This window comes from Manacus candei, unplaced genomic scaffold (assembly GCF_025592945.1).
Source record: "Manacus candei isolate 608988 ecotype Guabito, Panama unplaced genomic scaffold, ASM2559294v1 h1tg000050l, whole genome shotgun sequence".
In the NCBI taxonomy this organism is placed as follows: domain Eukaryota; kingdom Metazoa; phylum Chordata; class Aves; order Passeriformes; family Pipridae; genus Manacus; species Manacus candei.
Genome location: NW_026138098.1, coordinates 8,728,479 through 8,751,396, shown reverse-complemented (window position 1 = coordinate 8,751,396; position 22,918 = coordinate 8,728,479). Strand labels below are relative to the sequence as shown.

At 47.4% G+C, this 22,918-nt stretch overlaps 1 protein-coding gene across 5 annotated transcripts in view; it reads right to left on the bottom strand.

The window, feature by feature from the left end:
- The window catches only part of AFAP1L2 (actin filament associated protein 1 like 2), a 71,179-nt gene that overhangs the window by 7,607 nt on the left and 40,654 nt on the right, over positions 1–22,918 (bottom strand). For 2 of the 5 annotated variants that reach the window (XM_051799861.1, XM_051799859.1), the window contains exons 2-12: positions 20,152–20,280; positions 19,560–19,637; positions 14,938–15,029; positions 11,079–11,169; positions 7,310–7,393; positions 4,833–5,038; positions 4,103–4,282; positions 3,469–3,558; positions 2,591–2,675; positions 1,273–1,377; positions 416–627 (exon numbers count right to left, since the gene is read on the bottom strand). In XM_051799861.1, coding sequence (XP_051655821.1) covers positions 416–627; positions 1,273–1,377; positions 2,591–2,675; positions 3,469–3,558; positions 4,103–4,282; positions 4,833–5,038; positions 7,310–7,393; positions 11,079–11,169; positions 14,938–15,029; positions 19,560–19,637; positions 20,152–20,280 — 1,352 coding nt within the window. The remainder of the gene's footprint in view (positions 1–415; positions 628–1,272; positions 1,378–2,590; positions 2,676–3,468; positions 3,559–4,102; positions 4,283–4,832; positions 5,039–7,309; positions 7,394–11,078; positions 11,170–14,937; positions 15,030–19,559; positions 19,638–20,151; positions 20,281–22,918) is intronic. The other 3 variants (XM_051799860.1, XM_051799862.1, XM_051799863.1) reach the window with 3 other exon arrangements.

Here is a 22,918-nt window from a genome sequence, read left to right as displayed (position 1 = left end):
TTGGGACTGCATTGTCAAAAGATGAAGTTCTCTGTTCCTCCCAACTACAGACTTAAATCCCTGAAGTGACATTTTTCTTATCTAACATTAACCATCTGGAATGCAGTCTACAGAACTTAAGTATTCAAAGAGAAAGATGGGCATCTCCAAAGGACCCTTCATCCCATCCTAAGATGAGTGCCCAAGATGAAGGCTGAATGGTCCTCTGGAGGCAGCAGCATCAGACACAGCCTGGATTACCAGCTAGATGGGACACATCCTAGGTGACCACAGGCAGATGAACCCAAGTCCCACACTTCAGGTTCTGTTTTGCTGGACTGAGGGCTCCCCTGGAGGACCTCACTGGCATTTAGACCTACTAAGGTACCCAAGCTGATGACTTAAAGCAGAGCTTTCTTGCACATATACACCCTACCTCCAAAATGACCCGTTCTTCCCCGTTCTGCAGGATGCGGAAGGAGTAGAGATGATCAGGGCTTGGCTCTGGGATAATTTCACAACCTGCCAGACTTAAGGGCTGCTGAGCCAGTTTGCTTCGGTTCTTGTCCTGGTAGAAATGGAGGTGACCATCTTTTATCTGACACCAACGTGACTTCCACTGGCTGTTCACTAGCACATTCAGGTAACCTGCAAGCAAACAGAGTTTACTTAGACATATTTTCCATCCCTCCAGTTGAGAGAACCCAAATTCATTTGTGTGATGTCTAATGGGTAAGTTATGAGACCACTACACAACACAAAGCCACAGGCAAACATAAAGAGCAAAAGCAGAAGGACAAGCTGTCCTATCCATAGAAAACAGTGTGAAAACCAAAAATATTTTCAAAATGAGACTCTTGAAATTCAGCTTAGGTTTGGAGCAGCAAAGTTCACTGCAGTGGTTGGACAAAGTTGGTCCTAGATTGTCAAATATCATCTGGCCACACAACTCTCTCCCTGCGGACTCCCACAGCCTGGGCTGGTGTCAAGGAAGAGCAGCACAGATGCCCTCTGTGTGCATCTCTGGTATTACCTGCCCTTCCTCTTGGGTCACCCTGTGAGCTATTGCCTGCCCTTGTAAGCCCAACAGTCACCTTAATGTGCAGGAGGCACCACAATCTGCTTGGATTTATTGGCAGGGACCAAGCAGACTGTGGCCTCTTTGCTGCCAACAGCAGGACAGTCTGGCACAGGTATGTTTGAGGAGGATGATGCCTGGTGCTCATCCTGCCCTGCACACTGAGATCTAGCCCTGGGACAGGTCCCTGCAGAGGGGCTCACGCTACTACTTACTTGAAGTCTCCAAGGATCTCTCTGGGCTATCCATGGAGCTGGACTTTTTCCTCCCGAGGTTCATCAGGTTGCTCAGTTTCAGGCCAGTTGTGCCCTTCTTCTTAACTATCGGAAATGAAAAAGACACATGCGTGGCTTTCCCAGCTCACAGCCCTACACACAGCCTGCTGTCCTAGCTGGGTGTCCTGCCCCAAAGCTGCCTGTACTGCTGTCCTGCACCCACAGCACAGACATCCCTTGCAGAGGGCAAACCTGTGACTCAGGGACTGGCTGTAATAGTCCCAAGCCCGGGGAGTCGACGAGCAAGATGCCACCAGTAAGCTCAGTTAGTGATTTGTTGAAGATTCTCATCTAAATTGCTTTAAACTTGGGTTAGCTCTGACCAAAGGCCAGTCGCTGCAGGAGCGGTGGGAAGGCTGTTTGCACAGGTCTTGCTGTGCAAATCTCCCTTCACTTTCTTATACTACAAAGAATTGAACTAAAAACCATTAACCATAAACATTTACTGCATTCAGTCTTTTCTTCTATAAAACAGGGATGCAAGGTAGGGAGAGGGAAAATTTACGTCCAAAGAGCCTCTTCAGCATTTTCCTACTGAGCACATCAGTCAGTGTGTGTATAAGGTTCTGTCATCATCAGGGAATCCTGGTAAGACATTGACTTGGATTTTTTTAGTCCAGATTTTCCTTCCCACTATCATAACAAAATGACAAAGTCCAAGCATAGAGGGACTCAGCAGCTGAAGTCCATTTGCTGGGTGACTCCAGTGGGTTTGCAGCATGGATTTATCTCTCTCCGATATAGAGATGGGTCCCACATCTTTCTAATAGACCATCTCCTCTTTTGCTGTACTTACCTGCCCCAGCTTAAATTACACCTTCACACTAGAGCTTCACCCTAGTGTGAAGGTGTAAGTCTCCCATTGGAGGCAGCTCAGCATTTCACAAAGGACTCCACGTTTCTCTGCAGACATCTCTGAGGAAAGTCACTTCAGTTGGCAGTTCTGCCATCTCAAACTGTCCCAGAGTGACTTGCTCAGAGACATGTAGAAACTCTGTGGTAGACCAGGTACCACATCCAGGCTTCTCAAGCCCTATCCTGATCCTGAGAAACCTCAACATCCACCTGTTACTTCACTATGAAAAATGAAGTCAAACAATCAAATTGAAATCAAATTCACAGGCAGTGAATGCACACACAGCTTTCACCCTGCATCAGGTCCATTTGAGGTGGCAGTGACAGAAAAAGCTACACAAACCCTCGCCTCATGCAGGGTCAAGGGCCCATTCTCCCTGTCATTCTCAGGGTGAGGTTTTACCATCTTTTGTCTCAGCTGTCTCTGGGTGGCCATCCGTGCTGCTCCCGCTCTCAGAAGCTGCAGAGTATCTCTCGGATACCTCCACCTGTCAACAAACACCAGACACAAGCTCAGCAGATGCACGTGACCCATTCCTCCAGACAGAATGTGCCACAAGGACCTTTTTCCCCTCTCTTATATTACAAGGTCCCACCTTCTCTGTAGCAGATGCTTTCACCCATACATCCCCTGCTGGCTCCCTCTCACTGTGCCCTTCCCACTGTTCCTGAACTCAGCATGGGCAGATCCAGCACATGCACCTCCCCACCTGGGCTCATCTCTGAGGTGACATGGTGGCACCACTGATGTCACAGTTTGGCCTCCTACTCTGCAGCCTGGCTGGTAGGGGCATTTGACAGTCTCTGTACGGGGCATGGGCAGAGGAACCAGCCAGGTGCCCAAACAGGTCCACTTTGGGTGTGCACCAGAGACTTACAAAAGTTTCTTTCTCCTCCCTCTGTTTTGAAACAAGCTGCTCATAGGGTGGTGTCACCTAAACTTGGACTAGAGATGGCCTAAGCCCTGGTGTCCAAGGGTCTATGTCCCCCCCAAAGCTCTTGGTGAACACAAACATCCCATTGGATGAGAGTGGCTGCTGCCCTCTATGGTGGAGACCCACATGTTGAGTCAATTTGGGGGGAAAGATAAGGCAACAAAATTAAGATTGCAAAGGAAAATTAAGATTGTTCCAATAATGCTCCTTTTCAGCAGCACAGGGGTCTGGTTACACTCATATCAGTCTTTGCTCAGATAAAATTAGGGCACCTACACTGTTATTTATTGAAGGAACAGGGTTAAAAAGCCTAAGTGCTAGTTCTCTCTGTAGATACAAGATGTACCTTTGGGTAGCTGAGGCGCTGTGAATCTGGGATGTACTGGTTGCCTTCACTGCCTCCTTCGCACAGTAGACCACTGGTCTCCTGGATGACCTGTGCAGAAGGGGAAGCCATAGCCTGTCAGAGAGCTGCAGGATCTACAGGATCAATACTTCTCCCCCACCCAGCAGCCTGGGAAACCCGTGGTTTACAGTCCCTGCGACCCTGGGGTCTGTCCTGGTGTTGCAGCAGGCAGCCAGCAGGAACTGCTGGATCCAAGTCAGCTGGGAGAGGCTGCCAGCAAAGGCAGTTCCATCGTCTCGCTGCTGTTCTGGGCTCCACAAAGGCTCCTTCTGCTGCTGCCTCAGGGGAAGGGCCACCCCTGCCCTAAGCCAATTTATGCTGGGCACCCACACCAGACATCTCCCCCATCATAGCAGCTGTGCTGGGAGGCCCCTACATGGACTCCAGCATGCTGAAGGTGGCAGGGAGCTGCAGGAAGAAGCTATCCCAGGACATGAGAATGAAGTGGATTATTTGTATAAAGGCTTGCAGCGAGGAAGAGAGCCAGAGCTCACAAGGACAGGGCTGAGATAAGCAATGGTCTCCCAGCAAAGCATGGCAACACCAGCAGGGTAAGTCCTGAAGTGTCACTGACCCTGAGCCACTGCTCTGCCTGGTCTTTACTCTGCAGCCCCAGCACAATGACGTCAGCATTCGTGGGAATGATCTTCAGCTTGTGCTCTTTCTTCTTCACTTGCTTTTCCTTGTGAATGACAGTGCAGCCCAGCAAATTCACGTCCAGCTGAGGGCTGTGGTCTTTGGAGCTCTTGTAGCACTGGGGAAGGAAGATGGGAGGGGGTGAGAGGCAGAGGAGGAGCCTACGCTCTCACTCACCAGTGTGAACTCAAGCCCGTAAGTGACTCAGTGCCAACTATATGCATTAAGTACACTGAACACAAAAAGGTCCTATAGCTTTTACAAAGCTGTGTCCTACAAAGTACAGAGACTACACACATATTTATGTGCATGCACATATAATCTGAAATACCTCTCACCGCTAGAGGGTCAAGTATGTGGTCAGTCTGTGGGATAAGCATCCCTTCTGCTTAACCACCTCAAATAGTTTCCCCAAAAGCATCCCTAGGCATTTTGGGGAATTGGAATTTTGGCCACAAATGCACCCTTGTGCCTCCCTCAGCAGTCCCATGCCTACATTCCTTCTGAAAATGGAATGGAATCTTGAGATCTCTGGGACACATTTTTTGAAACACTGCTTCTAGAAGCACTTTGCTTCTGCCAGCTTGTTAACATGGCCTGAGGTGCCACTTCCCTTCCCAGCTCACGCAAACAGATTGTTTTAGGCAGAGAATAGAGGATCTACCCACCAGCAACCTGGTGTCCTTGATAACACACAGCTGTTTTGCCCACTGTCCCAGCCACTTCTTTCTCCACAGGAAGGCACAGATGCGGGCATCCTTCATCAGCTCAATAGTGGCCTCCGTGGATGGCCACTGATGGGTTGCTGACTTGCCTTTGCTGCTCTCTTCTTCATCATAAGATTCATAGGAACTACTAATGGCTTCACCATCTTCTATAACAAAAGCAAAGCTCTATCATTAAATACATTTTTAGAATAACTCTGAGCCTAATGCTTTGCCTCAGCCATGCTCACACATGCAAAAGCTTCCAGTGCAGGGATGTGTCTTTTGAGGCTCTCCTACAGGAGGATAATAAATAGGAAAGTAACCCTCATAGATTCTTTTTTCTTTCTACCCCAATATGAATTTCATAGCAATATTTTGTGCCTAATAGCCTCCATTAGCAAACGCTCAAAAGACACTTTTCAGTTGACCACAAATTCGAGAACATTCCCTTAGACATTTTCTGATGTTTGCTGCTTCCTTCCCCCCCTCCGAAAAAATGCTTTTTACATTTTCCACTTCAAGTCAAACACAATTTTTAAGGCAACAGCAAACTACAATCAGCCCTTGTCCTCTCAATGTCAGAAGTACAAATGGTATTTGCAAGGCCATGCAGCAAGCAAGGATCTATTGCATTTGAGATGTCATTCCCCTTTCCTGGGCTAACAGGTCCCTCTCCCTACTCAGCATCTAAGGGACAGCAAGAGGCTTTGAAGTAATACACCATTGCAGCAGCAATCCATTCTTAAAAGGACTGCTATGTTACTAGGATGAATTGGGATTTTCAATACCCAGATCTAATGTATTGTAGGTTATTGGAGTTTTCAGCTGATCATTGGTACCAGACTCATCAGAAACATTAAAAATGTTCCCTCTGACTGCAGGGGGATTTGCAATGCTCTGCTGGCATTTACAGTACAGCTCTTATTCACAAGATAAGCTCACAGAGCAAGATGGTAAGATTTGGGCAGCATCTGTGTAGGGTTTTGCATTCTTGCCCTACCAAACAGCACAGAGGAATATTGTTAAGTTACTCTCACTGGAATTTAATTTTGATTTTCACCATATCTTAATATCTACATAAAAGTAATGTTATCAGATTGGTGCAAATTAAAAAGAGGAAAAGCAGTCAGAAAAGAGACAAAGAAAAAGAAACACATTAGGAGCTCCAGTGAAATACATTTCAGTTGGGTTTATTTGTTCTTAAAAGGAACTGAGATGCAGTAATAAAGCTACAGCCCCACTGAAATCTTACTCTATAACATCCCCTAAGTGATCAAAGCTGTATCAATTAAACTTATTAAAAAGCAAATACTCCCTTTCAAAGTCTCTGAATGGAGCACACTACTGGCTCACCATCTCCAACTCTCCATCTTTTATGGAAAACCTTTATCCCCTTCCATGCATTCTCACTATGCAGACCTTGTCCACAGGCACCCTGTGCAGAAATTCAGATGAAGTAAAAGTGTTGAGGTTTCTCAACCCTACAAACACCAAGAAGCTAAACCTCTGCACTGTTAGGGACTTTTCCTTATGCAGCAGCAACGATGCCTAAGGGAACCTCATCTTCTAAATCTCCCTCCGTATCAACATGGGGCTATTGCTAACTGCCCCTCTGGCCCCTTTTGGGAGTCTCTGGTGTCCCTCACCGAGGCATAAGGTCTCAGGTTGCCACCTTTCTCCTGGGGAAATGGCAGTTTTCTTCCATGCTCTCAGTGAGAGTCCTGGTTGCTCTTTTGTGCATCAACCACAACCACAAGTGCGGTCCCTCAAGAGATGAGCTCCTCTCTACTTGAAGAACTGCAGTCGTTGCTTGCCTGGTGACACTACTATGGCCTCATGATGGAAAGGCATTTACCAGGATGTGTAACAAGGCAAACTGGGCCAAACTTTGCCTGGGTGACTTGAGACAACACTGTGGTCACTACTAAGGCTCATGCAGTCCCATGTCATCAGTGCAGCCATGATCTTGGGTATCTTTACCTAAATCCACTTCTCCTTTTCCGTTTGTCTTCCCATGGCCTCCCAGGGAGCGAAATCAATGCCATGATGCAGGAAGCTCCAACCCTCTCATACACCCAAGCTGCCTCTGCCCCAGCAGAGCACCTTCAACCATTCACCAAACAGCTACTCGTCAATACAGCCAGTGTTACCACATATCAGCTCCACATCAGTGACAGAACCAGCAGAATAAGAGCTAGGGAAGTTCTCTTATTGTCATCCTGAGCACAGGGAAAGCCACAAAAAATAACACCTTGTGTATGTAACAGGCAGGGAGAGGGGACAGGTGGTTACCCTCCATGCAGGTAATAGGCAATGCCAGGGGGAGGTACCTGATAAGCTTTGCTAAAACTGAGTTGTTGGGGATTTTTTCGTGGTTTTTTTTTTTTTTTTTGTTGTTGTTAAAAAAAGGCACTTTAGGTTTGGAAAGCATGCCATACCCATTGTTATTGTGGCATAAATAACGCCCTCAGTAACCTGCAACCCTGGCCTGGGTCCAGCTGCAGCAAGCCTACCAAAAAGACCTGCACAATCAAAAGGAAAGAGAAAGGGAGACAAAGAGAAAAAGCCACAGATAAGCAAATGCAGAGAACAAGGGTGTCGATCCGGCTCAGCTCCCCGGCTCCCCTTGGCCAGTGAGGCTGTCCCATCCCTACACAACATATGCAAGGTGAGACTTCAAACAGGGACATTTTCAACCCATCCCCTCAAACAAGGCGATTCCCTTTAAAATTGAATCATTGTCATGGTAATTAAAACCAGCCAGGGCAGAGGAGCTGTTTCAGCCAGAATAATTATTGCTCAGTTGGCAGCCACAGCCGCCCCTTGCGCTTTCTCTCTGCTGCTTTATCGCACCCTCCAATTATGCAAAGGCGGCGATAAGGGTTTAACACATTTCAGCCCAGGAGGGGAGGGAAGGCAGCAGCTTTTGCGGGAACTGTAAAATGAAAGGCAGAGGCGTCCCCAGCGGAGAGGCGGGAATCCTGCTGATGAAAGAGGGACTGCAAGACCCAGCGGACTCGCCTGACTGCTTCATTCTAATTAATACACCCACAGTTTGTTACAGTGCCTCGCACTCCCACCTCTGATGCTGCACGAAACCTCTATCTCCTCAGCCCATCTGGAAGCTTGCTTTGATGTCCTTTCTTGGCAGTGACCCCACTTATTTTAGCGGTGTTCCTATTTTTGTTTGATTTCACTACGCCCATTTGTTTGGGGACATATGGGTGTCTTCCAAGGCTCATGCTGTAATACTGTCAAAAACAGTATTGGAGACAGACTTATTACAAGATCATGTAGTGACAGAACAATGGGAAACAGGTTCAAATTGAAAGAGAGTAGATTTAGATTAGATATTAGAAAAAAATTTTTTACTGTGAGGGTGATAAGGAACTGGAACAGGTTGCCCAGAGAAGCTGTGGATGCCCCACCTCTGGAAGTGTTCAAGGCCAGGTTGGATGGGGCTCTGAGCAATCTGATCTGGAAGGTGTCCTTTTCCACAGCAGGGAACTAGATGATTTTTAAGGTCCCTTCAACTCAGGCCATTCTATGAAACATCACCAGCAGCTCCCTGGACTGCTGGCCCCTTCCCTATCCAGCCTGTGGGGAAAGGGGTGAGCACAGAGGGCCTGGGGGGTTACTGGGGTCAGGCTTTGGCATCTTTGGCTAGGGCAAACCCATGCATGTTCAGACTGCCTTTTAGCAACAGCAATCACACCAAGGTCCCAAGGCAGTTTCTAGCAATGAGCATCACTCTGTGTAGGACAGGTACAAGGTTCTATCAGCATCTGATAAGTCAATTTGTGCTTGCTGAAACAAAGGGCAGGACAGGGACCTGCAGGTTTGCCCATGCACCATGGGACTTGCAGCCTGATCTCAAGGCAAACTGGGGCACCAGCATCCACCCAGCATCGCTGCACAGCCTCCCCTCTGCACAGCACAGCACACTTCACCTTCTCCCGAGCCCCCCAGCCCCCTCCTGCCACACACCTGCTGCTCCACATCTTTCCCTGCTCCTTCTGGCTCAGCCCAAGGCACCACCTCAAGCATGAAGCTGCCAAAAAGCAGAGAGACTCTCAGTGACACAATGCTGTCTTCCTTCTCACACAAACCACTTTAAAAACCACCAGCATTGTAGTACACCTAGAGGTTCCTGTGGGAAGGACCTGCTGGGGCCTGCAGAGGGGACCAGTGGCTGAGCAGTCACAGGAGGCAAAGGCACCACACATCTCAGTGGTGAGAGACTGCCTGGAATCCTACATCCCATCTCTGCTGGCTTCACAGGCTCCTATCTACACTTACAGCTGTGACACTGCTCAGTAAAGCACTGAACCCACTGGTACAACAGCAGTTCACAGCAGCCCCAGACTGACCCACTGACACCCACAGCTGCCTCATTTTGAGAATGCTCCCATCATATGGGCTTTTCTCTCTTTTTGCAGGGCTCTGATTTCCCATTTCCTTAGGCATCTGACTGGCCTAGATTTCAGAGGATGGTGGGTGTATTTGCATCTCTGAGCAGCAGGTTACCAAGCAAAAGCAGAGGTGGAAGCTGTGAGTGTGCTTATCGCTCCTGCCAGCCAAGTCTCTGAACTCAGGGCAAGTTTATGGAGCTGCCTGGATAACATAAGCTGGCTATCCCAGCACACAGATCCATGGCTGTGTCTTTTTATGCCATGGTTCTTAACACATTATCCACTTCCCCAAAGTGCAGCAGGGGAAAAAAACCCCTCCGTTTATCTTACAGTGCAGGCAACTGGGACCTCCTGCCATGGGGATGAGGCTGCAGCACCCTGTGCTGCCAAAACTGCAGGAGAGCTTCACCTCCTGTGCCCTGTGCATCACAGCCCTCACCTCAAGCAAAACAACACAGAGCATTTCAGCAAAACACATGGCAGAGCTGGGGGGACCTCTCCTCTGCACCCCAGCCATAATGAGCCTGTACCTTTTCTCACCTGAGCTGGGGTCTATCTTCTTATTCACTGCTGTAATGCAGTTACAGACAAAATGGGATGGTTCAGTCAAACAAAGATCTTTTTACATCTCTCTTGTTTTGTTTAGCACTGTAACTCCTCATGAGAACAGTGACCCATGCTGAGATGTGAGCTGTCCTGGAGTGCAAGGTGCTCACAGGCAGTGAGTGCTGTTCAGATACATCAACCCTCAGTGGCACAGCTGGTGCTTCCCTGCCAGGGAGCTTCAAAGCTCAGTGGTGCACACTGGGGCTGGAGAGGACTCGGCTTCTCTCACAAGCAGCTCAGACTCAACAGCCAAGGGTTTAGATCCAAATCTTTTATCCTTAACTCTCACTTCTTTGCCTGCCTCAACTCTCCCCACTCAGCTCTGCCCCATGCCATGCACTCTGCTGCAGAGGAGGCTGAGGAGCAGACATCTGCTTCTGCAGCAGAGCGATACAATCTGTCTCATTTGTGCTTAAAGGGATTATAAAGCGATGAGAAGATCAGCTCCGCTATCAGATCAGAGGAAGGCAATCTCTCATGAAGGGTGTTCACCAAAATAAGGATGCAAGAATACATCTTAAAAAGTGAGAATCTGGGAGCTCAGCCTGCATGCAGCCATCTCCTCCAGAGGGATGGGGAACCCACAGGGGACAGGTGTGGGTGGCACTGCTGAGGACATGGCTGGAGGTGCTGACCCAGGCAGCGAGTGTGTGCAGAGGGAACACACACGCTGCCCCCTCGCATGGAGTGTGGCTTTTTAATCCAGTGTAAAGATGGTTAAACTGCCACAAGAGACAGAGCTGAATAAATAGCCAATTATAAAAACGGTTATCACTCCTCACAGACCAACAGAGCCATGGACTTTGAGCCCCAAGGGGACAATTAGAGCACTAGGACATGAATGCAAGCCACCACAGCTTCACCACTCACTCCTGAATAGAAATTTGTGTTTGACTACAGCTTATCTGCCAGAAGAACATCCAAAGAGAACCTGCAATGGTTTTACAGTGATGTTATATTGACCCAAGCATACTACTTACTTCTACAGGAAAGTTAAGATTTGAGTAATTCAGTAGTCTTTGCTTTCCAACTAGCATGAGATCTGTAATATCAAGTGTGATGAGCAGCAGAAAACAAACTTGTCACATAAGCTGCAAGAAACGTCTGTGCTTTCATTTACTCATTCTCATAAACCTCAAGTCCTCCATCTCCCACATGAACCCCTGCCCCCAAGAGTTTTACGATATACCATTTACAGAGATGTCATATGGTTCAGCCTCTTCATAATATCCCTCTGGGGATTCGATCTTGGGGACTGGAGGTTGTTTTGTTTCGGGAATCTGCAAAACAAATACAGAAAAGAAAAATTATTTAAGGTAAAAACACGTCCTGGAAAACAATGGGGCACTCCTTGTCCTTTGTTTTTTAGCACTCAAGTGCATCCCAGTGGATGAGATCTTTTAGATGTGTACACCAGGATGTGGTACAGTTAGCTCAAATATAAAGAAGTTCTTTGAAATTACTGTATAATTCTGTCATAAATGGTACTTTCTTTCATACTGCTGAAAGCCCTGCAAAGAACAACTCACAGCAGCAATTGCAACCCACTAGCCTTAGCATGAACTGGGGCTTCTGCCTGCTGCACTGACCCCCCCTAAGCTGCTCATCCTAACTGGAGATGATCCCCTGTGCTATGGATTATTTTATCAGGGAGAACAATTGGTGCAATCTTGGCTTTACACTGAAAGTGCAGCCTGAGCAGTCACTGATCATGACTCCAAGTCTCTGACTGATAGCAAACCAACAGCTAAAAACCTCCCCTTTAGGAACTATATCAGGAGTCTTTAATTGTGCTCTGAACAAAAAATGAAGGAAATGGATAAACAACACTGATGGAAAATAAGCCTTTGAAAAGAGTCCAAGTTCTGGAAAATCCCTGTGGTGCCTGCCAAACCCCTCCCTAAACATAAGCAAGGACTGGCAGGAAAAACAGCGCCTTGATCCTTTAGAAATACCAACACATGAGGAAAAAAAAGTGAAGTTAAGAAATAATCTTTCTACTTTTCAGGTATTTCACATGTTGAACATGAGAGCAGTCTAAGGCAAGATCAACCTATTTGCAGCATGCCAGTATCATCAAATGCAAGTTCAAAGCTGCCCATCCTGCCCTGGATATTTACACCTGCACATTTACACCTTCCTGCTGCTGGTGCCCAGAAGCAGAAAGGAAGCTTGGAAGGAAAAGGTTTTCTGTCAGCAGCACTCTGGGAAGGGAAGCTGCTGAGCCTGTGGGAGTGAGGAACCCCGACCACACCAAAGTCATGCGTCTCTGCTCCCACATGGGCGAGCTGCCCCTGGCTCTGCCAACCTCCCAAGCTTCTCCAGTGTTTTGGATCAAAAACTCCTTCTTACGTGGGTCTGCCAGATGCTGTGAGCAGACTCTGAGCCTGCATTCTGGAGCCACTGCTGGAAAACATCTGCCCTCCAAAGACTTAAAGGTTTAGGAACTTGTCCTAATGTGTTAAATTAAAGAAACAAAAACAAACCCAGTCACTCCAAGCTTTACTTAATCCCTTCCTTGGCCAGGGAATGTGTCTGTAATTGCCATCTGTGGTGGCCTCCTGCATGTAGCCAGCTCACATTCTGCTATGACCATAAACAAATTGCCTACACAAAGAAACACTGTGGGTTTATTTGACACTATCCCACAAGTGTCAGGGAAGGGGTTGCTCTGTTTTGTTTTCTACAGACAACAGAAGCCATCAGGGACTAGGTGGGACTGCACCTTAGCTGCCCCAGAAGCTATTTTTTTCTCTTCTCTTTCTCTAAAAGTGTGGAGTTGTTTTCTCTCTACCTTAAGTCAAAGGGTATATATTGTATCATTTAACCATGCTGGCCCTTGCAGAACATATGCCTGTTGCATTATGGCACAATGAGCATGCAAATATAACCACCTTGGGCATCTGCATCCGCCCCGCGTGACTTTCTCTGTGCATGGCTGTGCAAAGCAAAGGAGCTGCTGCAGAAGAGAGGTCACCAGTGTCTGAGCCACAGCCTGCAGAACTCATTGTTTTAAGGTTGCTTTGGGACAAAGCCAAAGAAATTAGTGGGATCCAGCTGGGCCACCCCTGTTGGGTTGGTCATTGACTGCTGGTGTCAGTGGACACCAGGGACAATCTGCTGTGCAGAGCTTTATCACCAGATTTCTCCTATGTCTCAAAAGACAAGTGTACAGCAACACCACAGGGTGCCTTAGCATCACCAAACCACAGAAAACTCCACAGAGCTAAAACAGATCTAATCTGAATGCCTCTCCTAAGCTCCCAGTTTCTGTGTAAGGAGTTTACTCCCTCCTCCACCTCTGCTCCTGTCCACACTGGAAGCCGCAAATGCAGATAGGGAAAATCCATTTTCCCACAACAGCAATTTCCACACGTTAAAGCTCTCCCCAGCCCTGCTCCTTGAAGGACACTCAGGACCTCTGCTGCCAACAGCTCACTGACACTCAGATGCTCACAGCAAGGAGGTACATGACTGCTATATCCAAGGAGGGTTAGCTCTAATGGTAAGAAGGTGGGAGAAGGTTGTTCCCAGCACAGGTCTGTGAGAAGACAGATGGCTTAGGTACCCTTCTCAGCTAAGGTACCCTTCTCAGTTAAAATCCAGACTATCTTTTTCTAATTCCCTCATTTAACTTCCTGATTGCCCAATCAGAAAGCTGGGCTGCACCAAGCACAAGCAAAATGCCTTGTGCACACCCGGTTGCTGCTTCCTCAGCTGTGCTTTCCTTCCACCACTCTGCTGTCCTCCTGCCCACCACAAAACCCAAAGCCAAACAATAATTCCTGCTCTGGTCACTGCTCCCAGGCAAATCCAGCTCCAGTACTGTATTTCCAGCCAGCTGTGTGGGCAGAGCCCTCAGGGGCTGGAGCAGCTCCCAGCAGGCAACCACACTGCATCCGGGGGTTTGTCAGCTCATCCCATCCTACCCCCTTGCTTTCCCAGATTCTCCAGCTAACTCCAGCTGAGACATAGCCCTCTGGGTAAAAGTCCTGGGGCCTCACCCTGCCCTCCTTCCTGGGAAAGGAGCAGATCCTCCTTTGTGGTTGATGAATGCACCATCCCATCTTCCTCCATGCCTCCCCCTCCTCCCCATACATACTCCCTGCCCTCCTTTCCTTTCACATCCTGAAATCCTAGCTACAGCAATTCCTACATTGCATCAACTACTGAACAACATCATCCAGGGTCTCAAGGATGACCTGTGCCTCTCTAGGACAGCCAGGCTGGCTGGCATGGAGACAACATCTCACTGAAACTTGATGGTGTTTACCTGATTTAGAGCTGCCCTACAGAAAAATCCACAGTGCCAGAAACTCCTCCTTGCAGACCTGTGGGCTGTGCAACCAGCATAACATCAGCACCCAATGCAGAGACAGCACCAGGTGCTGCAACTGTAAGCAAACCTCTGGTAATGGCCAAACTGAGGAAGACTCTGCCAGCAAGGGAGATCCTGGTACTTCCCAGGGACCACCCCAGCACCCTGCAGCTGAAGGATTTCTGACTTTTACAAGTTTGTGTCAGCAGTCCAGGCACAGCTGCTTTACCACTCAGGAGATTTCCGAAGCAACAGCCAAGAACCACCGTCACCTTTGTTTCATTGAAAATCTCACTTCTCCTTCTTTGAGCCTGGATTGCCATGCAATGGATATGGGTCTCCCCAGCGGGGAACACAGCCCAATTTTCCCAGTACTCCTGCACACTCACGGGAAGCTCAAGGCTCCCACAGCTGCCTGCTCCATCTATGCACAAGCCTTGGGAACCACAGGGGTTTCTGGATGCCCAGCCATCCCAGGCCACCAGCCAGCTGCAGCGCCTGCACCAGCCACACACTGACTTGCAGTCTACATAAAGATGGAGCATACAGCTGGAAACCCCTAGTTCAATATTTTATTACTATTTTTTAAATAAAGCTCACCAGGACTCTTTGCCTCACTCACTCCCGTGGGCAGAGGTCTCTCCATCCAGCCCTGCTGCACAGTGCATGACAACAGTGAAGCGTCAAGGGGTTCAGATCCCCAGGAAAGCAAAGGACGTACAATACTTACCTTGGGAGGGGGAAGGTCTGGCAGGCTCTTCTGAGGAGGTGACAAATGCAGTCCTGAGTCTCCATTGGTCAAGGAGTTTCTCTGATCCAGCACTGCAAGCCAGAATCACAATTATACTGATGACATGTGGCACCTCCCAGCAGAACACTCGCTACCCTGGGCTGTGCTGGAGCAGCGAGGTGCTATTTCAGGAGGAAGCACAGTGACAATTACAGGCAGGGCTGCAGGGCCACCATGTCATTTCAGGCCATAGCCAGGAATGTGACACTAGGAGACCCAGCAAAAGAGCTGACCTCTGGTTTTAGGGCATGTTTTTCCTTCTGTGAAGGCCAGACCCACTGCTGAGACTTTAAAGGGTCTTGAGAAGCAGCATGGGCAGACACTACACAGTATCTGGAAATCCACGGCACTTTAGTCCTTGTTAGCTCTGATCCTTGCTGCTGTGAGCAGACAGGTTGGTGACTATCTGCTCCTCTGCTGCCTTTCCCAAAAACTGGACCTAACACCACCCAGCTCCCAGGGCAAATTGCAAAGGTGGCTGTCTAGCTGACTGCACAATGGCTTATGAAAGCCAGCCACAGAGTAATCACTGCTGAAGAAAGAACTGCTCTTGAAGCAGCCCAGGCCAAACATGCGAAAGGGCACATGGCAGCACAACGGCTCCAGGCAATCCGTGTCTGCCTCTGGAGGGTCAGATTTTCCAAGCAGCTGAATGCAGAGTGATTCAGTAGCTGGAGTGGCACACTGAAGGCTCAGAAAACTTCTGTTCAGCCACTCTTCCTCCACCAGAGAATCCTTGGGTGGCCTCAAACTTAAGTGCCCAAATCCCACGACCTCTGAGATACTGCAATGCTCGGGAACAAGTGAAGCAAGGCACAAATGGCTGGAAATTTATGGACCTTGAAGGCATTATCTTGTGCAGAGGGAAAGTTCCCTTTTACAGTGTCTGTCGTCAAATACCTTGGAGAAATGAGGCTAAGGTAACCAGATATTGCAAGTCCAGTAAATTAAGTAAGGGAATTAGCTCCAAAATCTGGAGTGAGCTGATGCTGCAGCTCCCCAGTCACCTGCTGATGCTCCAGCCACATTCCTTGGGCACACACAGAAACCACCAAGACATCACACAGTGCCCAGCAACAGTCAGCACTGTGCTCAGAATATATGAGCAAGAACTTTGCTGCATATTTCTGGGCTTTAAAAATAGAAGCTGAAAACCACATTACTCTGTTCATGGGGCTAGGAAGCCACAATGACAGCTCTGCCCTGCCAGGTTGCAGCCTGCAGCGCCTGGCCTGATGGCACAAAAGTCCAAAACATGTCTCTTGTGACAGATTTCTCCCTTTGATGCTGGTCTCCTGGTCATCAGCACTAGCTGACTTTGATAAGTCATGAGGACATAGAGGTCCACGGACAAACAGACACCGTCTCTAAGCAGCTGTTTGCACCCCTCAAGTAGGGCTGCTGGATGCCTTGTAAAGTTCACACTAAAGCAGGTGAGACTGTTCAGAGTAAAGCAGGTGAGCCTATGACAACAACTGATCATGGGGAGATCCACCTACCAAAATACCCCATGATTATACTGCCAGAGTCACACCTGCAGGCTGCTGTTGCAGGTTGTTGGCCTTTTCTGTAAAGGAGCAACAACGTGGCACTCTCAGGGCAGACACCTTCCATCAACAGCAGCTGCTGAGGCCATTGCTACTTTTGTAAGCACCAAAAACAAGGTTAAGATTTCCTAAAGCCACAGTGGCTATTCCCCAAAAGGGGATTATCTCAGCACTCATGGTTGTCTACACAGGGAACTTTTTAGGGGCCTATTGAGCAGAGAGAATCAGACAAGTCAACTCGCATCCACCTGTGTCAGGCAGAGCCTCCCCTGCTCAGCTCCAAGGAGGAGAAATCATTGCAGCAGCAAAAAACACTGTCAAACTCTTCACAAGTGGTGTCCATCTGTCCTTGATTCTTCAGAAAACCTAGCAGTCATCCCACTGAACCTCACTGTGCCAGGAAAATGCTGTTTGATTTCTGTACCAGCAGTTCCTCCTCCTCCTCCCACCAACCTTGGAGCATGGGATGGAGACCACAGTTTCAGTCCTCACCCTGCTGGAAACCTGCCCACCTCCATGGACACATGCCCATGTACTCCAGCTGAGGAGCAGAGCAGGATGAGACGGAGCTTTGATTTTCAGGCTCTCTGAAAGAAGAACTGCCACTTTAACCTTCATCCTGACAAGACCCCTGGAAGATGTTCCAGGGTTTTCTGCTCTGTGGTGGCAGAGGGCAGCTATTGCTGTGCCCAGTGTATGAGGACAAGCATCCAATGCCTGCCTTCAGAATGGAGAGTCTACGCAGCAAATGCTGTACAGACCCCTTCCTTCTCTGGCTACACATGCCAGCACCACAAATTACAGGCTGTTTCCTTACTGGGAAGGGAGGGAAGGAGTATTTTTCCCTAGATGAGCACTAACACTTTGCAAGTGTCTCGCTAAAACCTGGAGTTTGGAGAGAATTTAGAAAAGAGAAGGAAAAAGAAAACCCAACCAAAATCCTGCTAAAATTCACATCTGTACTAACTGTGCTCTCTGTGTGCTTATCTGTGCTCTCTGTTCTTTGTAAAACTGAATGTTACCTGGTATTTGGGCTAAGAGTCCACCACATCAGTCCCACCTCCAAGACTCCTGCCCCACAGTGCTGACTTCCAGGAGATAGCATCTGGCTCACTGAATAGCCCTGTGGACTTACAGAGTAGAGACTTGCAGTATTTCTCTAGTACATGAGATCAAGTAAATGATGGTGCCTTCATCACCCACAGCAGCAAATTCAATTAATGTGCCACAAAAAGGCACCTCAAAAGCAGTGTTGTGTTCAGCTTAAATCCTTATTGATGAAATTGCAAGCAGATACAGAGAGCAGTCAAATACAGTTTTTGCAGAGATAGCATATTTTGAAGTTTGGAGGTGGGACTTCTGGACCTGATGTACTATCACTTTGGAAAGCACTTCACCCTATGCTGCTAGAGCACACTTGAGCACAGCTACTGTGATGAAGAAACTCTGCAGGGCACAAGAGGTCCTGTTGGCCTCAGCCAGAAAAGTGTTCTCCCCCATCCCATCACAGGCCTTTGATGCACAGACTGGCAGTAGATGAAAAGGGTAAAGGGAGCTGCAGAATCACAGGGAGATCCATATCACATCCCTATCACCAGTGGGCACCAGGGTGCACCTTCTGCTAGACCTGAACCTGCAGGCACAGACCTTTCCATCCAGTTACAGAGGCAGGATCAGGGTGTACACCCAGCTGCAGCTGTGGCTAAGATCCCACACATGTGTCTTAATGACTTCAGCATTTCCAAATAACTCAGAAATTTTACTTGGAATAGGGAGGTTGTTGAAAACAGAGAAAGAGAGAAGTGCCAGGTCCCACAGGGAGTGATGGAGTGGGCAGGCTCATGGCCTTGATAGGGAAAAGTCTGAAATAAAAGAATCTAAACCTAAAAATAAAGTTTCTGAAATTTGCCCTGTGTTTCAGCATGGCAGATGAGTGCAAGCCTTGCTTTATCCACCCAAATGAACTTGCATAAAGAGATATTTCTGTTGCTGCTCAACCATTGGGTGCTACCAGGAAGCTGTGTGATCCTGTTATAGAGCATTACAGCATCACCCAAAGGGCCCTGTCTGGAGATCATGCTGGGGCTGCATGTGTAATCTGGGAGGACATCCTGTCTTCAGGGGCATTTGAAGTTAACCCAAATTCAGCTGCAGGTAGTTTAAAGAACAAAACAGAGCAAACAAACAAAAAACTCCACCACAAAGCAACAAAACCAAAACAACTGCAGAAGTGGAGCAATCCCAACTATTGCAGGACCAGCACATCAACAGCAGGCTGCATAGAGGCATCTTTGTCTCATCCCTTTTGATTGGAAACTCTGGGGTAGGACCAGCCCCTAACTAGGAGTGCACTAAGGACATGTGTGTCACTAATAATCGCATTCCACACAATTATCAAGAACAACTTTCACGATGAACTTCAAAGAAGAAGAGCATTTTTAGACAATTATGTTCTTCGCTGCGTTACAAATTCAAAACCTGGCTGACCTAAATTGGAAATGAATATTTTATCTAGGTTCAATTTCTTGGCTTGTACACCACAGAACTCTTGCATCCCTGGGAGATGAAGGTACTCTGCCTGTGCAGATGGTGAGGGTGCAAGCTGGGCCCAGGAACTTGCTTCAGTGATGACACAGAGCATCTGGGCCAGAGCAGAGCAACATAGCAAGAAGACACATGCTTTCCGAGGTCTCAAAGAGGTGAAGTGACTTGTTTCGTGGCCAAAGAAAGCATGAAGGCTTCTTTAAATACTTCAGCCACTGGAGCTTCAAGCCTTAGAAGGCAACATTTTTATCCCAAAATAACGACCTCCAAAGTGCTACTTCCAGGAATAACCTCACAGTGCTGGCAAGGACCACTATTTCCAAGGGAATGTTACAAAAATGGCAGTCCTTCCACACCATCAACTGCACCAGCCCTCAGAGCTGCCAGAGCACCGGCAGAGGAAGGCTCTAACTGTGTGTGCCTTCATCACCCTGCTAGACACGATGCAACCATTAATTTTTAGCTCCCTACCTTTGTCTTGATTGTCTTGGTCACCCTGCTGTTTATGGACTGTCACTTTGTTCATATAAATATACTCCTCATCGCCACCTGCAACCAAAGGGAAAAGTGAACTCTATACCCACACGTTGCTTTTACAGTGCTAAGTTTTTCCACAGACAGATGTAAAAAGTGTCTCCGCTGAGTACATGTGGGGAGAGAATGCTGGTTGAGAAAACGTGCAGGAAAAACCTCAAGCAATAATAAAAAGTTGAAAAAATTAAGTGCTTTATAGTCAGGAAATTCCGTAAGTTAAAATTTCTACTTAAACATTAACTTGGCCAAACAGTACATCCTGTGTATCTTACAAAGTGGATTAAATAAACTTAAGATTTAATATGGAAAACAGAAAGGATCAGGAATCTTGAGAATCTTTTGCTTGTAAAGCTGGACACATAACTATAGTAATTTTACATAAACAATTAGAGGTCACTGCAAAAATAAACTCGGTTTCATTTTCTCCATGTCTCTGCTTCCCACCAGCCTCCAAAAAAATGCTGCTCCAAGACCCTGCAGCAATTCCCATGACAGCCCACTGCCCCATCCATGGTTTTCCATGCCATACCACTGGACTTGGTGTAGACTCGCAGAAGGTCAGACAGGAAGCTTTTCTTCACAACAGCAGTGCTGCTCAAGTTCTCCTTGTCCAGTATCCTCAGAAAATCTTCAAGTTCTGTGAGCAGCTGCTCGAGAGCTACAACAGAAACAGAGATAACTTTTGGCAAAGCAGTTGAGTTGCGTGTCAAAAGAGGACATACATTAATTCCATGTGTTCTGAGACTCTTTGCATTTTTCTGCTCAGAAATAATTCATATTTAATTTTCCAGCTTGAGCCCTACCTCTATTTTTGGAAAGAAAGTGGGTCCCAAATTGAAAAAGTCTCCGACTTCCCTTAGTCTGTTCATACATCAGTGAAATCCTATGTAAGTACCTATTCTTCCAATAGGACTTTTTCCTCAAGTGGGAAAACCTGAGGAACTCTGAGCATTTGGGCTGAGATTACATGAAAGCAGCTTGCAAGATCTTGATACCTGCATCGTGAGTCCTGGCAAACATCACTCAAGCCTCATTTGGCTTGGGATTTACTAAAGCCCTGCCTTTTGCTTCCTCTTTCTAAGCCTCCTCCTTGCTTGGGAGGGATGGGGCCCTGGGCAACCTGGTCTAGTGAAAGGTGCCCCTGCCCGCAGAAGGGTGGTTGGAACCAGATGATACTTAAAGTCCCTTCCAGCACAAACCAATCTATGATTTTTTGATTCATTCTATGATTATTTCTCTCTCTGTATTGATTTGAAAATGTTTATTATGTGTGTCTTCCAAAAAGAGCACAAAAAATTTCCCAAAACCCCCGCATACATAAACCACAATTCAGAAACTTCTCAAGCTATCTTGCTTGGGTAGTGGCCTCGATCATTGTACCATGTGGAACTTGATACAGCAGCCTCTCACAGAGCCTCGGGAAACCCTGTTGTACTAAAGACATCCCTGCATACCCGAAACAAGCAGCTGGGACACACCACTCCCCAGCACCAGCAGCTGAGCCAGGCCAATGGGTTTGTTTTCCTCCCAGGGAGGTGCTACCCAGCTCTGCCACCAACAAATCACTTCTCTGACAGGGCTCACACTGAAGCAACAGACGTTTAATTGCTTGCTTTTGTTCACACCAAGGTTTATCGAGGGCTAATTAGCAGCAGTGGCAGGAGCCCATTCTGAAGAGGAAATAACAGGGTATTATGTGGAGAGAGAGGAAGCACCGGCGCAAGAATGACAGTGTGTGGGAAAAACAGGCCAAACCCAGCGGGGACTGTTCCTCCCCTCTGAAGGCTCCCCTGCTCCATCGCTCCCTGATGCTGAGGATCTGTGGAGGAGATGGGCAGTGAAGCTTGGGTTTGACACCACCACGCTGCCAGCCAGGAAATGACTCCTCAGCACTCCACCAGGGAATGTATCTTATGGATAGCTTAACTGGACAATGCTCCATTCCCTTTACTTACAGCATTTCCACACTGTATGATCCCATGATACCCTTAAGAGTCACAGTTCACACCAATGAACTAGGAAAGTGTTAATATTTTGGTTTCATAATACAAAACATCTGAGTATCTCTAGCTCAAAGAGCTATCACCTCCAAAGTCACAAAGAACATTCGTTAAAGGACAGGAGATAGCCATCACCTTCTTACTCCCCCATCTCTAGCCACGAGGCAACCTTGTTAGAACTTGTTAGAAAATTGATAAATATAGCACAAATTATACTGTAAAGGTTTATGTTGCTAGACACTAATTGAGAAAACTTGCTACTGCTCTCAAATTGTATTAATCTTCACTAGCTTGACTGTAAAAGTCTAATGACTCCAGATCAATCAATAACAGCTCCAGAGGAACTGACCAACTGGTAGTTACTCACACTTCGTTTCATACCCTCTACACCAAATTAATTCTCTTTGGTCTGATTTAGGATCAGTAGGGAGTGGAAAACACCTGCATCATGCTGTGTTGACTTGAATGGTTTTGCTAGCTGCTGCTCTGGCCAGAGAAAACAAGCATCACTTCAATAAACAGCAGCTTTTTTCCATAAACTGTGAGGAAACAGGTAGTATTTGCTGACAACAATATTAGATGCCACTGATACCATTAAGCAATGAACTGTGAGATTTGGTGTTAAATCTACTCATAACTGGCTCCTCTCAAACTCTAGGGTCCCTGTTTCTTTTAAGTTTAAGAAAACCCCACTAGGGGAAGTCACAGCCTTGCTATATTCGTCTGCTTCAGTGGCCCACTTCAGAAAATTTAAATTGAGGTCAGTTCCTGCTGATCAGGCCAGCTGGACAGGACGTTTATGTGTCGGGGTGATATCAGAAGAAACAGCACAAAGAACACCTAACCTGAATTTGAAGCTTCAGAAGCAGGTCAGCTCCCATCATCTGCTCACGTGGATGTCACGACAGTGGGTTTGCAGGGGAGGGGGTACAATTCCCATTCCCTCTTCCACCCCCACGACTGCAGAAAATGACTTTATTCTTCTCCCAGGCATCCACAGCTAGAGCACACACAGGGTGAGTGCTTATGAATAGCACAGCCCATACAGTAGGTTACATTTTCCAACCCACCAAAGCTGAACTCAGGCTTCTAGAGACTCAAAGCAGCTCATTTAGAATGTGATCCTGGGGCCACAGAGGTCAGTGGAAAGACTCTGTCAGCCTTGAATGGATTCAGAGTTCAGGGACTCAAGAGAGATTAATCTTGCTCTTCTGCAGCAAGAAACAGTATATAAACCATCTGCTCCTATGCAAGTATCTCACTGATCTCAGCTGGACATTCCCAATCCAAACCTGA